This window comes from Sorex fumeus, unplaced genomic scaffold (assembly GCF_029834395.1).
Source record: "Sorex fumeus unplaced genomic scaffold, SorFum_2.1 ptg000054l, whole genome shotgun sequence".
In the NCBI taxonomy this organism is placed as follows: Eukaryota; Metazoa; Chordata; class Mammalia; order Eulipotyphla; family Soricidae; genus Sorex; species Sorex fumeus.
In genome coordinates, this window is record NW_026606111.1 from 20,095,591 (window position 1) to 20,113,855 (window position 18,265).

General features: G+C 33.9%; 1 protein-coding gene across 5 annotated transcripts in view; it reads left to right on the top strand.

Moving 5' to 3' along the window:
• GRIK2 (glutamate ionotropic receptor kainate type subunit 2) overlaps positions 1–18,265 on the top strand; it is a 672,268-nt gene that overhangs the window by 432,628 nt on the left and 221,375 nt on the right. For all 5 annotated transcript variants that reach the window (XM_056124992.1, XM_056124990.1, XM_056124987.1 and 2 more), the window contains 2 exons: positions 1,321–1,428; positions 7,366–7,479. In XM_056124992.1, coding sequence (XP_055980967.1) covers positions 1,321–1,428; positions 7,366–7,479 — 222 coding nt within the window. The remainder of the gene's footprint in view (positions 1–1,320; positions 1,429–7,365; positions 7,480–18,265) is intronic.

Here is an 18,265-nt window from a genome sequence, read left to right on the forward strand (position 1 = left end):
TATTTAGATCAACAGTTCCAAAATATGTCTTGTTATTTTAATTATATTAGTAGTTAACTACAGCAGAATATATGGATTAATAAAAGTGAAAAGTTTGCTTCATGTTGCATAATGCAGCCATTCTTATCACCACATATCATTTCTGATTGTGTCTACAATAGTTATAAACCAGCCATGCCCAGAGTAAGGGAATAAAAGGAAAATTTATAAAGATCACACACACACATACACACACACAAACATTCTTATTCTTATGATGAAGAAAATTCCTATGTCAGCTTCAGATAACTTTCAATTGCCCACAACAGGAGTGACTAAAAGAAATTTAACTGTGAACTTTTAATCTTTGCTATGAAAAACTCACGTGTCATTATCCAATAATATTTTCATTAATGGTTTAAAATAAATCAGTTCATTGTATAATACATTATTCAATTTTTAATGCAGATAGAAATATAATTAGGAATTTACAGCAGCTTGGCAAAGAATATTCATGAATTTTTCTTCTTGAATACTTAACAAACTCTCAGATAGGTGAAATGATATTCAATGAGGAGTTTCCTCATTGAGTATCATTTAATGCTTCACATTGTAAATTTACTTCTGGTTTAAAAACCAAGCTACAGAGAGTTTTATACATAATATATAGGTTTGGGCTGGGGCGATAGCACAGCAGGTAAGGCATTTGCCTTGCACACTGCTGACCCGGGTTCGATTCCTCCTCCCATCTTGGGGAGCCTGGTAAGCTAACCAAGAGTATCCTGGCCAGAAAGCAGAGCCTGGCAAGCTCCCCATGGAGTATTCTATATGCCAAAAACAGTAACTCAGGTCGGCCAAGTCGGCTGCGTGCAAGGCAAACGCCCTACCGCTGTGCTATCGCTCCAGCCCATTTTATCTTTTTATAAATGTATAGGACTAAAATTATTTTATAATTTCTACAAATTATTGTTCAACACATACATGAAGCCTGAAAGTATAGTAATGATAAGTTACATTTGTAGTTCTTATGAAATGCTCAATCAGATAGTTTTAACTTTTTTGATCTTTGTTATGACCATTACAGTTGTATGATTGCATTATTTAAACATTTCCTAAACAACTAATATTTTAAGCAATTGCCAAATGTCAAATAATGCAAAACATCAAAAATTGGCTATACAGTCAGAGGGATGGGGAAACAATTTAGTTATGGATTTAAAAATCTATAGTAATGTTAATTAGTGTGATGTGGTGAAAGGAATGCTTATTCTTTTTGTTCCCCCCAAATCATCTCCTATTATCTGCTTGTTTACCTACAGATTATTTGTTTTTTTTTTCTAGGCACACTGGGAAGGTCTCACAGGCAGAATAACTTTCAACAAAACCAATGGCTTAAGAACGGATTTTGATTTGGATGTGATCAGCCTCAAGGAAGAAGGTTTAGAAAAGGTAATTGGAAGCATTTAACATGTTTACTGTAACTGTTAAAGCAAAATGTGTTGAGAAGCTAGAGAGATAGGGCTTAAAGAGCTTGTCTTGTGTGTGGCCGATGGTTTGATCCTGGTTTGATCCTGACACTACATGTGGTTCCCTAAGCATGACTAAGTGTGATGCCTGGACCCAGAACTAAGGTAAGCCTGAGCATCACTGGGTATGGCCCCCAAAAAAGGAAACAAAAAACTGCATTGATGGTAAATGAATAATAGATCACCTTTTTTTTTAAATTTGTTCACCAATTGATAAAAATTCATGCTTCTGGATATGTGACAATTTTAGTTGTCTTTCACCTGTTTTCCCTTTTATGAGAGTCACAAGAGAAGCTTCATATAAAATGCTTTATTAGGTGTCAAGTGTGAAGTTATTTTCCTGAATATGGGAACAACGAAAGTTATTTTTTTTGTTGTTTTCTTTGCTTTTTCCAGATTTTCCCTATTTTTCACAAAATGGGCACGATTAAATCCAATAGTTAAATAGGCACCAGAATGGAATTTTATGTCAAGGTTATAGGGGATTAAGGGATTTTTTTAAATACAAAACTCAGACCAGGGGCTGGAGCAATAGCACAGTGGGTAGGGCGTTTGCCTTGCACGTAGCCGACCTTGGTTTGATTCCCAGCATCCCATATGGTCCCCCTGAGCACCGCCAGGAGTAATTCCTGAGTGCATGAACCAGGAGTAACTCCTGTGCATCACCGGGTGTGAACCAAAAAGCAAAAAAAAAAAAAAAAAAAAAAACCCTCAGACCAGAAATCTGAGCTTACAGGAATATGTAGTGCACCAATGACAAATATCGCTCCTCTGTGGTGCACTTTAGTATTTTCCAGTACTCTGATTTCTGACACATTAAAGCACAAAAATAAGTATTCTACTTATACTTTCCTCTTTTTTCTTATAAGTTCATCATGTGGAAATAAGTGAAGACTATTTAAATTAGAACGAAATGAGTTAATCAGTCTGTAATAAGGAGCCCACCACCATCATTTGATTTTGGCAAAGATTCAAAGTAAGGACTCTATAGTGGGCAAAAGGTGTGTTCTTATTGGAGATTACTGGGTTACTGAAAGGGAATGGAGCAGTTTCATGCCTCTGGATATGGGGTATTTTAGTTGACTCTCCTGTTTTCCCTGTACTCAGATAATGGCAAAAAAATAAAGAAGCTACAAGTTCTTGATAAAATCTTGACTGTTCTGGGCAGATGGCAGCAGCAGTAGTTGTGTGGCTTCCCTTGGTATTTGTTTTACAGGTTGTGAAATTCCTGAAGTTCTGTTGTCATACATGCTCATTTGTATATTCACTCAGTCAACGGAATTATGAAAGTCATTTATAAGAAGTGGGAAAATAATAAAGTTCAAGCAAAACTGATATACGGAAATGTACAAATAGCTTCATAGCTAACAAGAAAATATGTTGTTACAATTTTTTTAATGTGTAATTGAGTGTGTTTTGCATAGGGAAAGGTCACACCTGGCGCACAGGGGTTACTCCTGGCTCTGCACTCAGGAATTACCCCCAGCAGTGCTCAGGGGACCATATGGGATGCTGGGATGCTGAGAATGGAACCAGGGTCGGCCACGTGCAAGGCAAATGCCCTACCTGCTGTGCTATTGCTCTAGCCCTTAGAAGGTTCTTAAAAGGATTATTATTAAAGCAAAGATAGGTAGAAGGATTTTATATATAGGTTTCATCTAAGTTGATGACTGCATGAGAGTGGAACATTTTCATTGTAAAATGGACATCTAGAAGCCATGTTGAGATAGTCCTTAAAATTAAAAAGATTCTCTGTTTTTAATAAAGCTTAAATTTCTGAAAGTATAAAATTGGTAATATAAAATATATAATAAAATATGAAATAAAATAATATCCCACGGTAGGCTTTTCTTAATATTCTTTATGAACACTATGGATAGTCACATGACTTTTCAGGGAGCAACATAAAAAAAGAACATGTAAGTCTTTTACTGTTACATTTTGTTAATTATTCAAACGAGTTCTTACTGTGCCAGAGAATATGTGCTTCCAAGTGGACGTGTTAAACGAAAATCTTTCTTGGCCGGAGAGTTGGTATAGGGGTTAAAATGCATGGCTTCCATCTGACCAACATTTATGTAATATCCAGCACCAGTGGTTCCCAAGTATCCTTGGCCCCGGCCCTGGAAGGCCCTGTGGACTGCTAGGGTGTAACTCAGGTAGCCCCTGACTCTGCTGGGCACAAGCAGTATTGTCTCAGATTGTAGCACTGAACCAAAATCCCAGTTTCCAAAATTTGCAGGGAGGTGCCACAGGTCCCAGAGCTCTTCTTGAAAGAACTTTTACATTCATCCTCCACCCCTCCCCCAACAAAATAGCAAAACAACTAAACTTATTCTTATGTAGCACTCTGTAAGTTCTTTACCAGTGAAGATTCCTGTTTGTTTTTTTTTTCCCCCCTCGGATGTATTTTTATATTAAGACAAATATTGGAGAATAGAAATACCTGTCAAAATAGAAGCATTAAAATAGGCATTAAATATTAAAACTGAAATTATTACATAAGATGAGACCAAAACATTGCTCTTGTCAGACTTGGTGCTTAGAGGTAAAAGCATTAGGAATATAACAATTAAATTGTATATTTGTTTTAGCATGTTTTTAAAATAATATCAGCTTTTAATATTGTCATGAAAAACATTAAAACTGGCTACACAAATAATTTTAAGGAAATATTTTGCTAATTTCTGCAATATATATATTAATCAATATAATCCATATTTTAAAGACAAGTTAAATGTTAGGTTTGTCAGATTTCACTTTCAATTGAAGCTTAATTTCAACTTTTGACATCTTACTTTTGGAATAATCACTGCCTGAATTTTTACTCATAGTTAACAAACTGGGATCAACAATTTGAAGCCCAATGCATTTCTTACTGAAAACTCATTTTATTTTTTATACAAAAAAATAAGAATTAAATATGAAATGCGTATGCATTTCATATTTAGAAACATATATATTCTATTGCTAAGGCATATTTTGAAGAATGTTTTGAAGAATTTTGTGTGTGGAATATATTTTTAACAAAAATATAGTAAATTCTATAGATATCTTTTTGCTCTCACTCTTTTTCCTGCCTGTGAAAACCTGTACTCATTAACTCCCTGTGGAAAAAGTGTCTGAATGGAATTTACAGTCTTCAAAATGTACCTAAATCTGAAATACTCTAGATAGTTCAGAATTATTTCTTTGATAAATTTCTAGACACATAAAGCACAGTAGTTTTATCTCTTCTCTTTCGGGGTATTTAATTCTTCCAGATAGCAACAGAGACTCGTATTTCATTGGAACATAGATTTCTTTTGCCTTCATAGGGAAAAGCAATGTTAATGGTGTTGTTGAGAGTAGTATTTAAACCAGTCAGTTTATGTTATTCATTCTTGAAAAACAAAATGCTCTTTTGTCAGAGTTGAGAACTCGTGTTTTTCTTTGCAAGACATTATCATTTAATTTTTCTAATTGTCACCAATTTTTTAATGCCTTGTACAGACCTGATCAGTTTTGTTGTTTATCTCGAGCAGGCCCAGTAACATCTCCATTGGAGACTTTGTTGTTACTGTGTCTGGCATATTGAATACATCACGGGTAGCTTGCCAGGCTCTGCCGTGCAGGCAAGATACTCTTGGTAGCTTGCCGGGCTCTCTGAGAGGGGCGGAGGAATCAAACTCGGGTCAGCCATGTTGGCTGCGTGTAAGGCTAATGCCCTACCGCTGCGCTATTGCTCCAGCCCGTTGTTTATCTAGGTGATTATATTATTTTTCTTGATAACATTAACTTTAAGAATGATAAAATAAATAAGAAACTATATATGAATGGTATTTAATGGCAAATAAACCAAATCAAAAACAAACTCTCATATATAGAAACTACATTAGTGGTTTTTCTGGGGGAAAGGAATAGAATCAGGTTGAAATGGGTATAGAAAATCAATGATGTGGTTATTAAAAAAAACTAGCATTTTGGAAGTGATCTTGATGAAATATATACAGATGTTGGATTATAATTTGCATAGCTGAAACATAAATGTTATTGACTAATGATACCTCAATAAAATCTTATATAATAATATTTAAACAGTGCATTTTTTTGTTATGGGCTGGAGCGATAGCACAGCAGGTGGGGCGTTTGCCTTGCATGTGGCTGACCTGGGTTTGATTCCTCCGTCCCTCTCAGAGAGCCCAGCAAGCTACCAAGAGTATCCTGCCTGCACAGCTTTGCAAGCTCACCATGGTGTATTCAATATGCCAAAAACAGTAACAAGTCTCACAATGGAGATGTTACTGGTGCCCGCTCAAGCAAATTGATGGACATTGGGAGGACAGTGCTACAGTGCTGTGTTTTGTGTTTTGTTTTGTTTTGTTTTGTTTTTGATTAAGATCACATACACCTGATAATTTTGTGACTGGAAATAACTTACAGAGAAAAAATTATACCTGTAATCTAATACACATTGTAATTAACTAATACACTCTGATAGTCAGGTCACAAAAATCCCCTATGATCAGACATTTTTGTATTCATTCATGCCTATTGGATGACATAGATATACCGTTAGGAAACACATTTAACCATGGGAAGACATACAGATATGGGATTCTACATGTACCTGCAACGTTGTACCATATATAAAAATGTTTACACTAAAAGAGAATAGAAGGGAAAGGAGCTGAAGAGTTAGGAATTCTCTTTCACATGAACTTAGTAAATTGGCTAATTTGTTTTCCCTAAAGAAAAGAAAAAATATTAACTTCAAAATAAAGTTTTAAATCCAATATAAATTTTTATAGTATGTGATATTTAATCTGGTATAACTAAATATGCTAACAAGGGTCTCATCCACCATAGGAAATTAAACATTAATATTTATTAACTCTCTTTATATTCAATTATTTTCCTGTATTTTTGACTTTGTTACATAGCTTTCCGAGCATTATCTCTTGGGGATAGGGCAGTTGCCTTGCACAGGGCTGTTCTAGGGCTCCATCTCCCCCTCCCAGTATGGTCTCCTAAGCACCATCAGTAATGGTTCTTCTAGAAAACAGAGCTGCCAGGCTCTTATAGCAGAGCTATCAGAATCACATTTGGCACTTGTTAACACTAAGATTTGAATTCTTGACCATATGCTTGCAATCCAGGTGCTTAAAACACTGTCCCATTACTCTTGACTGGAAAAGTGACCCTTTTTCCATCTAAAGCTGAGGAATTTGAACAGGTAGTCTACCCAGATAATCCGGTATTAAGTGATGGTTTTGTAGTGAGATAACTTGGTGAAATTTTGCTATAATTTCTGTTTCTTTGAGTATTCCACAAAAATACTATTGTTTTATTTTTAGAAGCCAGAAATAGTAATGGTAGGTTTGATTTTTCTCTGCTAAAGTTTGTGCAGAATATCAATCAGTGTGCCCCTTAAGCTTTACTTATTACCTGTTAATTTGTCCTGGATTCCCAGGTTTTGCTCTGTTAGCTTTGTCCATATATTATGGAATGTTATCTTGGTAATTAGAGGATGAGAGAGATTCATTACAATAAATAATATGTGCTATTAATGAGTTTCTAGCCAACTATCAAGGTATCATCAACTGTGGTTTATCTTGGTGAATGAAAGTTTGAATGGGAAATTAAGCACGACTCTTGACTGCTAACGTGCACTGGATCATTTTGTTCTTTAATGTCACACTTCACTGGACACACTTCACAAAGCAGTGAATCATGCTTCAAACAGGCAGCCTTTACTTGAAAGACAGCAGATAATGCAGCAGAGGTGAATAATAAGTGTTAGTAGTCTTAACTTTCTCTTGCAGTACTCTCTCCCAGGTGTCTGATGGACAATTTACAAAGTGCATATGCTATTTTATAGATTGGAACTTGGGATCCAGCCAGTGGCCTGAATATGACAGAAAGTCAGAAGGGAAAACCAGCCAACATTACAGATTCCTTATCCAATCGTTCTTTGATTGTTACCACCATTTTGGTAAGCATTTGTTTTTCCATTCTTTTTAAATAACTGTAAATAAACATGATCATGAATAAAAAAGGACAGTCACTATTATTGGAAAAGTAGTGAACATAATGTAATGCACTTGACAGTTATTTAGCAATCTCTCTATAAACAGGTGACTCAACTTTAAAATATTAGTCACATATTATTTTGTTAGTCTTTAATGCTATAAATTATCTTAATGTTCAGTCTGCTTATATTGGTAAAGAATACAATTTCATATGTTACTGTGAATCTTTACATTTGCACAAACTAGTTACTATTGAATAATTGTCAGTGTTTGGATTTGAAAAATGCAGACAGATGTATAAATATACTTATATAAAGAGCTGATTGCAAACTTTGTTTCTGCTTTCATTTCCTGTAAATGTATTTTAAAGGGAATGGCATTTATTTTTTAGAATTTTTATTATAATTATATTTTAACTTTGCTTTCAGTGTAATTGTTTTTATCATAGAGAATTACTTTTACTAATCTCCCTAATGAAATCAAATGGCAAATGCTTTTTTTAAGCCAAAAATATTTTTACCACCAACAGAATTAAATTAATACTAATAAGCTAGATAGTTTTGCCTCTCAAAATTATATATTTTAATTAGATCACAAAGTAGTGTTTCATTTATGTCTACTATGTCATTTGCAAATGAAAACATTTATTTAAGGGTAAACAAGGAGCAGTTTTATTAATTTAGTCTGTATTTTCTACTTTCAGAATAAACTTTTAAATACATGTTCTTATGTATTCCTAATGAATCATGTCCAGAATAAATCTCCATATACATTTTGGCATTTCTGTTATTTTCAAACTTGATTTATGGTGGCAAGTCAAACAAGGAAAAGTTTATAATTTGTTCTTGTTAGTAGCAACAAGTGCTGCACATTACCTGGGTGTGTCAGAAAAAATAGCTTTGCTTGAAGACTCTTGATAATGAAACAAAGCTCATATTCATGTAAGACTGTCATGGAAGCTCAGGTGATTACTTTAAAATAACTCCCTTACTAAGAAACTCAGTGGAGACTTTTTCCTGTGCATCATATAAAAGCTTCCTAAGTATTCTTTAACAAAATTGTTTGTTCTCTCCCTTCTGACTCATTTCATTCAGCTTGATACTCTTCATGTTCATCCATTTGTAAGTGAATTTTATAACTTCAGTTTTTCCTAACAGCTTTGTAGTATTCCATTGTGTAGATATATCATTTCCTTCCTTTAACCAATCACCTGCTCTTGGAGACTTGGGTTGTTTCCAGATTCTGGCTATTGTGAATAGAGCTGCCATGAACATAAAAATGCAGATGGCATTTCTGCTGTATTTTTTTGGGCCCCCCAAGATATATTCCCAGAAGTTGTATTGATGGATCGTATGGAAGCTCAATTTCTAATATTTTGAGGAATGCCCCTATTGTTTTCCAAAAAAGACAATATTTTTATTAAATGCAAACTAAAAAGTAGTGAGATAGTCTATAATTTGATAATTTAGTTTACTAATCAGAACTCCCTTTATCATAAATTTGACAGTACTCATATGTTATATATTACACAGTTATTCATTATATATATAGAATGATATGCCCCAGAAATTATATTTGAAAGCTGTATCTGACCAATAAAATAGACATGGTCTCTGTGCTCTTGGTGGTAGAAAATTATGAGCATATCTGAGGAGAATTATGCATATACATACACACACCTTGTGATTAGGATATAAGAGAATGATAAATGTGGTATCTTTTACATGATGACCCTGAGTTATATTAAAGTTTGGGACTGGAAGCACCAGTCAGGTTACGCCTCATCATTGCAGAAGGAACAGCTAGTATCTAAAGTTTGAGAAGGAATTAGCAAGGGGAAGAAGATGAAAATGTGTATTCTTTGAAAAAGAGAAATGCATGTAATTCACAAAATTGAAAGAAGGCTATTGGCTGTTTCTGTGGTCTAATTCTCAGCTTTATCAAATATGATTAAATGAATACAATTAATCACATAGAATATTAAATATTGTATATATCATGTATGTGCTCAGCACTGAATAAAGCACTATAATTTACCTTAATGGCCTTCTAAGATAGATAGGTAAGATGACTGATATCAAAGTTCCCTAAGTAACATGGTCATATTGCCAGAAATTAGAGTATAGAAATTATAGCCAATCTTTTTAGCTAACTTATACAACCAATGCTATAAAATAAAAGATATAATGTCCTACTGTGGAAAATTTAAGAGCCATAGTTTATGGCCAAATTAGTGTATTGATTAGGAGTTATTCATGGAAAACAATGCTCTTCATCTAGAAATTACACATGTGAGAGAACTTTCTGGTTTTCTTATAGGTTTGTGCCCCCCAAATTGCAAAGGCTGAGATTTAGGTTGTTCTTGCTTGGATATCTTGTACCTCTCATTTATCTACTTCTAACTTAGCATACCATTTTCTTTTATATTCTAAAGCCATATCTTAGATTTCTTGTACAATTAAAATAGGACTGAGGCTGATCTTAAAATTAAGCATTTTGTTTAATGATGTTTTTTCCATACCTTCAACAACAGAACCAGTAGCATCTCCAACAGTTATATCATGAAATGCATTTATTTTATGAATCCTATCCTAATTTTTTTAGTTTTGAAATATAAGATTCATGACATGGTAGAATTTGGAAGTTTATATAATGTTACATCCAGGTTTATACCTAAAATTCAGATCTACCTGTGCCTTCTCTTTAATAGTCCTCAATTTATCTTGCATTTTCAGTATATTGCTGAAACTTCCTTTGTTTTTGTATTTGTCATTATTAATGGAATAAAAAATACTAACCTAATTCATTCTTTATTAATGATTAATTTATTATATAAATTGTTAAAATATAGATTTTAAATCACAAAAATAATATACCATTTCCGAATGAGATGGAGAAATTCATGATTAATATGTACATTATCTTCTTTTCTAATGTGGCTCTAGAAACTGCTAGCTAGAGATTTTAACAGGTGACTGAAAATTTAATTTAAGTTCACTTTGGGAATAACCTGTTTTCCTTGAGTTCTTAGTTTTGAGTAGATATTATTTTTCAGATATCCAAATATGCTGAATGATTTCTGTGATGCAGTTTTTGTAGAATAGTTTATTTTTGTCCATCAAAAGATTACTAACACATAAAAAACACATAAAAACTGCTGTCATGCTCTTTCCCATGATGACTAATAGCACTTCAATGTGTAAATGACTATGAATTTGGTTACTTTTTGTTCAAAAATCACTTACTGTTAAAGTAGTACTTCTTCCTGATTGTTCAATGAATTTAACAAATGTGCTCATAGCTGTAATTTAGTCTTCTTTTTCATTTTCTCATCCCTTCCTTGGAGGCTGTATTTCAGTATAGAATTGACTGACTTAGGCCGTAAAGCTTTACTGGTGCAGTTTGCAGATAAGAGAAAGCTTATTTGAGAGCAAACCCCTAAGGACAATGGAAAGAATCACAATATGAGAGAAACAAGAAGTGAAGGAACTGAATCTAATCATCTCCTAAATCACTCTGCATTTTTATTTTCCAGTAATATCAACTAAAACAGATTTCTGGGGTTTCAAATATGTCACTACAATGACTTTTCCCTCTGTTCCTCTCTTTCCACTGTTAGAATACTTTCAAACATTCAGTTCTTAGAAAGTTGCTAACAACTGGGCATTGAAATCTAGTGTCAACAGCTTTAAAAAAATTACCTCTTATTCTTAGCATACACTATATTTTAGGATGCTTAAAAAGTTTTGAGCATGAATAACGGAGTTAATAATGTTTAAATACTTTAAAGAAGATACAGCAGAAATATATATCTAAGTAGTACTAAATGTAATATATGAGGTGAGTTTAGTTTCTCATCAAACTCAGTCTTTTCAAATTCCTTTCCTGCAACCCTCTTGTTCAAGGGGAACTAAATCTTCTCTCACCATACTTTTTTTATTTCCAATTTCAGGAATTATGCTGGCACTACATTTAATCCTTTCATTCTTGCTTTTCTTGTTCTCTTAGCTCTCTAAATAGTTCTATAAATAAAGAACTATCTCTTTATGGTCGTGATGCCATAAAAAATGTTTTTATTTGAAATCATACAGAGTTAAAAAAATCAGAAAATCTATTTCTTTAAAAATACTTGAAAATTGAGTAGAACTTAATGTGTATCACAAAATACCTAAATTCCTCTAGCTCTCTTACATACACACATGACTGCTTTTTTATTCTTGTTTATCAAATCTAATTTTAAAATGATAGTATTCTCATATGTTGCTATATACTTTTTTGCTGGTAACATCACTATCAATATTATCATTTTGTTATGATTTAATTATACACATTATAAGTTTATTATGTAAGAATGAGCAGAGAAATGTTGTATTTTTAGTTTAGTTTAGCCATGTTCACCTAGCCAATAATGAAAATGCAAACATTCTGCTATAATTTTCTTATATTCTAAGATGCTATGTTAAGGAGTCAGAGAGATATGTGTATGGTGAGAGAGTGTGCATAGTGCTTGCCTTGCCAGCTATTCACCTGAATTCAATCCCTGGTAAACTGAACAGTTTCTGGAGCCCCACCAAGAGTGATCTCTGAGCACAGAATAAGGCATAAGTCTTGAGCACTTAGAAACAAATGTGGCAAAAGAAACAATAAACACAAAGATACTGTGTTAATAGTACTACTTTAAAATGAAAAAGTTTTAGTTATGACCATGACCTGAAATTCAGATACACATTTACAACTACTGACAGGACAAATATCCACCAGCATGTACAATATGTCAAATTCAGTATAAAATTCCCTCTTCAATTCAGGCTCTAATTGTATCCCTTCCCTAAACTTTCCAGTTTATGGTTTCTGTATTTTTTACTTCATTCAAACCAGAAATGTCAGAAATGTACTTCTTACAGACCAGAGTCTCCTTAAACAAAATATTCACAATTAGGTAACACAAAAGGATGGGGAAAAATGAATTATTCTAAGTGATTGCTATGAATCAGTCAAGAAATATATCAAACGAGTGAGATATGGTTTATTCAATGTTATTACTAAAAGGGGGAATGTATAGAACCGAATTTTAAGGGCTTTCACCTATACTAGAGAAAAGAAATGATAGCATTGAATAACCAAATATGAAATTTCTTGAGAATGGTTTTGATTTGAGGACAAACCATTTGAGAAATATGGATGAGGACCTTTAAGAAGCAGGTTTGTCCCAAAGCATAACAGGATGTGGGGGGATGGGAGATACTGAGTCCTTATTTAGTCATGTATGAATGCAGATGCTGGTAATAACTTCTGTGTAGTCAAATCCTGATTATTCGTGTAAGGGGATAATAAATTAGATTCAGAAATGAAAATGCCGTTTGGAGATTAGCTCATAGGTGCAGTCCGGTTTCCCATCAGACCTCTTACTGGAAGAGCAGTGAAATGGCATCTTTGATTGATTTGTGCTTCAGCGCTTTCCCCACTCTGTATCCTTTCACTTGTGAATTAAGATAATGAAATATTTAAAAACCAAAACATAAATATCTGCAGAAAGACAGAAATAACCAAGAAGTCCAATATAAACTGTTAATTCAGTCAAGTAGCCAAATAGCATTTTGTTTTCACTAAAATAGGAATTTGTTTTTTTAAACATGAAAGATATCTCTAAGCCAACTTTCACTTTAAATCCTTTTTTGTTCTGACATTAGTGTCATCCCTGATATGTTGGTGAACAGCACTACATAAAAAACACTAATCTTTCTTGACTAGAAGACTTATTTTAATATATCATGTCATTAGTTCTGTAGGTTTTATTTCAACTTTCAATTATTAAACATCACATTTATGGGAGAAAGTTTTTCTCACTTTTCTGAACTCAGCAGAATTTTTATAGATACAAAGTAGAAACAAAACCTTTTTTATAATGATAATTATAGCCAATAAAGACTAAGTTGTGTACATTATCTCATTTTCTGAAGTTGTTCTTTTGAAAGAAAATGAACATAATTTTCAGCAAGAAGAATATGGTAATTGCACTTGCAGTAGTTTACTAAAGGATCTGTATAAAGGAACGAGAATTAAAAAGAATTCCTTTGCTTAATGCACTTGCAAATCAAAAGAAAAGAAAAAAATGAAACTTTTATGGATTTCAAATGTACTGCGTTTTGAAAAAAATAGTAAACGATAAAGTGGTTTATTAAATAGTTACTAAGTTAAAACTGCTTTTCTGGAATACTCTACTATTTTGTTATTGCTTTAAAACATAAACCCAGATTTGTTTTTTGAACTAACAGAAAGTTTATGAGGAAGTTTATGTGCCTTTTTAATAATATCATGAGATATCAAAATGGGAATTATACTTCAGGCATGAGAGAAATATATGAGTCCATATGGAGGCTTATATTTTTTTTAATGTTAGGAAACCAATCATCCTTAGTATTTCCTTTCTTTAAAGAGTTTGTCATTCTCATAGGAGCTCACGTTTGTTATGGGTTTTGGTGTGTCCTTGTGTTCTGTTTGTTTTTTCTTTTTTTTCCTTCCTGGTATGCTGACTTCCAGTTGTGATAACCTGTAGTACACAGTGGGTTTCTGACTTGAATGCTAATTAGACTGCCAAACTCAGATTTTCATAACTATTATGATTCGAAGGAAATTCTTCAAACCAGGACTCAGACAGTGGAAAAACTTTTTTTCAACCACAAAGCAATAATAACACAAAATTTTGAAAGACAGAGGCCGAAAAGAGGAAATGAATACCACTGATCTGCCAATGTAGTTCAAACAATCAGCTTTGTCATTATTTGTGTTTTTCTTTTTCTCGTTGTTCTTGTTTATTTCTTATGATTTGAATAAAGAAAGTCATATCCAATTAAATTTCTATGTATTTTCCAGAAGCTTTAAGGCTGTATAAATCAATGTAATCAAATATCAGTAGCTGAGATTTCAAACAAATCCTCTTTTCATTTTTTTATGCTCTAGTTACCTTTACTTACAATTTTCCAATAATATCAATCAATATTCTTTTTCATTTTAATATCAACATTTACTAAACACAGTTATAAAATCTCTCTACTAGGGTTACAAAAATATCACATAACGATTTTAGAACCACAGAATGTTGTTTATATCAGTAATAGTATTATAATAAAAACCCTTAAATTATAAGTTGAAATTGCTTAAAGACCACAAAGTTATAAAACCAAATAATCACTGATATCTCCAGTGATTTTGATTGATTTCTTGAGAAATTTGGAGACAGAGTTATAGCACAGTGGATAAGACATCTCCATTGCCAAATGCAGCTGACCCAGGACAGATTCAGGGTACCACATATGGTCCTCCAAGGCACACCAGGATACATCCCTGAGTGAAGAGGCAGGAGTAAGTCCTGACCACGGTGATATGTGGCCCACACTCAACTCCCTCCAAAATATATTCCTATCAAGAAGGCAGACTGATGGGAGGGGACCTGGTGACACTGGTGGAGGGAAGTCAATACTGGTAGTGGGAGATTTAAAGTATTTTAAATTAATGACAAAAAGTGCTATCTGAAAGCGTTATAACAATCTTCTGGAAAATGAGGAAACATCAATTAGAGTTTATGGAAAGCATCTGTTTATTTTCTGAAACAGAATTTTTGGCTTTTACAATCATGTTCAATGTGATTTTGTGAATTTTTTAAAAAAATTAATAAATTAATTAAGGCACCAAATTATATTACTAAATTAATAATCAAGGCACCCTGATTTTCAGTTATGAGTTTCAGCTAGCTGTTCAATGCTCTAGCTGCAATCCCACTACCCGTATTGACTTCCCTCCACCAGTGTCGCCAGGTTCTCTTCCATCAGTCTGCCTTATTGATAGGATATATTTTGGGGGGAGCTGAGTGTTGGGCCACATATCACCATGATCAGAGTTTACTCCTGCCTCTTCACTCAGGGATGTATCTTGGTGTGGCTTGGAGGACCATATGTGGTGCCCTGGATCTGTCCTTGGTCAGCTGCATTTGGCAATGGAGATGTCTTACCCACTGTGCTATAACTCTGCCTCCAACAGACAGTTTTAATTGTTGTAGTTTGGATCTCATGATTACAGTATTGTTGTCTCAGTATCATATATAATATACCTATAGCAGTATAGTGTTATATATCTAAATCATGGTTTTGATGTATACCACACCTTTATACTACCTATGTGCTTGAGGCCCCTGATCCCTAAGTCTGCTATCTCCCATGTATATCTTCTCAACCCATATCTAAGTTTCTTTCATTCCCCATCCTCATATCTATGATCAAGGGTCAAGGAAATATGGGCATCTCTGCTTTGATACCATGCATTCCCTCCTCCTGTTATTCTTCTATATTCCACACATAAGTGAGATCATTTTATGCCATAATTTTTTAAAGCTGCTTGCTTGTATGCTTGATTTGCTTTAAATAACTCTGGAATAGTTCTAGGTTGAAGAAATATAAAATAGATTCTTTGTTTTTAAAAAATATTTGATCATGGTCAATTTTGATCTTTATCTCTTGCTTAAATTTTATCTCTCTAATTACTAATAGTAAAACACCATCAATTTAACCTTGGTATAAAATATATAAATTTGAAAGTACACCTTCACACCTTGACAAGCATATGTGCTTCATTTACTAAAAAAAAGGTATAGTTCCTTCACACTGGCAAATGAACCCATCTACTCATTCCTCCATCTTTCTTCGCTTCCTCTTCATAAAACCACATTTTCCAGAAACTGCTATTTTCCCCATGTTTCACAATTTGTTTACTTTTGTTATTTCTACATATGAATGAAACCATCTGGAAATTGTCCTTTATCTTCTGACACATTGACTTAGACTAAACCTTCACTTAGACTAAAACTAAACCTAAGGTTTCAGCCACTTTCTCTCTAATACAGCATTTCACAATTTCACATCCCTTCATAGTAGTAGCATTAGCAGTGTAGTACTGTCCTACCGTTGTTCATCAATTTGCTAAACCGGCCTCAGTAATGTCACCATTGTGAGACTTGTTGTTACTGTGTTTGGCATATTGCATAGTCACGGGTAGCTTGCCAGGCTTTTCTGTGCAGGCGAGATACTTGGTAGCTTGCTGGGCTTTTCAAGAGGCACAGAGGAATCAAACGCAAGTCAGCCAGGTCTGACGAGTGCAAAGCAAACGCCCTACCCGCTGTGCTATGGCTCCAGCCCCAGTAATAGCATTAAAGTAATACCATTACAGTCAATATATATACCATGTTTCTTTATCCAATCACCTGTGATTGGTCATTTAAGTTTTTTCAGACTTTGCTGGTGGAAACATTTTGCTACTATAAACATAAAGATGTTCATATATTTTTAATTTTATATATTTTTAGTTTTTTATTATTCAAGTAAATATACAGGATTTTGTATTATTGAATTACAATACTTTTGTATGTTTAATTTTTGTAGATTCACCATACAATTTTCTTTAGTGGCTCCACCAATTTTCAGTCCCAGCAGCATTGAATGAAAGTTATTTTTCTCTGCATCTCTGTCAACATTTTAGATTTTCAGCTTTTTGACAATTATCTCAAAAATAATAGATATAGATGTTTCATAGGGGTTTTTATTTGCATCTCCCTAATAATATGTAATAGCAATATTATGTCTATTACATAGTTGCATAAGAATTTCATAGTGCATTACATATTTCTGCTAGGAATATTATGTAGCACATCCTGAATTGTTTTGTGGTAAGTAGATTTTAGAAAATAGTAATTACTACATCTTTGAGCATAATTATTAGTTCCTTTGCTTCTGTCACTCTGCTACCAAGGTATTCAAATGAGGTATTCTTAGTCTACCACCCACACTCATCAGTCCACCAATTCCTGACTGTAGTTTTCTCATGTTTGCGATTATCATTTCTGTTTCATTATTGGATACCTATACTATAATTTTTTTCAGCCCATTAAACAGCCTCACTGGTGTAACTCTGAAGTTTTCATCTGACAGGTTAAAGAGCTGATGGATCGTATAGAAACCTTATGGATTATTATCATCAGCCATTAATTGTGGTGGGCTCCTCCATTTTTTACTGTGCTGTGTGGTCTATGGTTCCAAGTCTGATTTTGTTAGGCCTAGGAAACAATCTGACTTCCATTCACCAGTTTGACCCAGAGCCTTTGCTCTCGTCTTTATCGTGTGTATGGATGCTTCTGCATTTGGTTTCCACAGTGTGAATCTGCATAGGCTTCTGCTATACAAAACTTCCCAGTGACTGGATCTGGCCCTGTTGCTTTAATCATTGAATTCTAACTTCTCCCTCACCTCCAAATCTTTAGTACCAGGCCTCCAAATCTTTAGTACCAGGCCTCCTTTTATTTTTTTCTGTGACTCAACTTGTTCAATAATTAATGGAGTTTGGGAAGGAACTGCTTAGAATTAGCAGCATTTGGCCAAATTACCCTGAAGTGCTGATGGGAAGAATCATTTCTCATTAGCCATAAATGCAAATGTATTTATTCTTGTCAGCCTGAGAGTCTGCTGGGCTCTCAATAGATATCACCCAGACTTTAAAGAGGTATTTCTGTGGCCTTCATCCAAAAGAATGAGGGCCGTAGAGGTAATACAGTGTGTAGGACACTTACCATACATGCATCCAACTTGGGTTTGATCCCCAGGCAATATAAGGTTTCCTGAGTCCACCAGGAGTGATCACTGAGTACATAGCCAGGAGTAAAACTGAACACCACTGGGTATGGCCCCCAGACCAAAAAAGACAGAG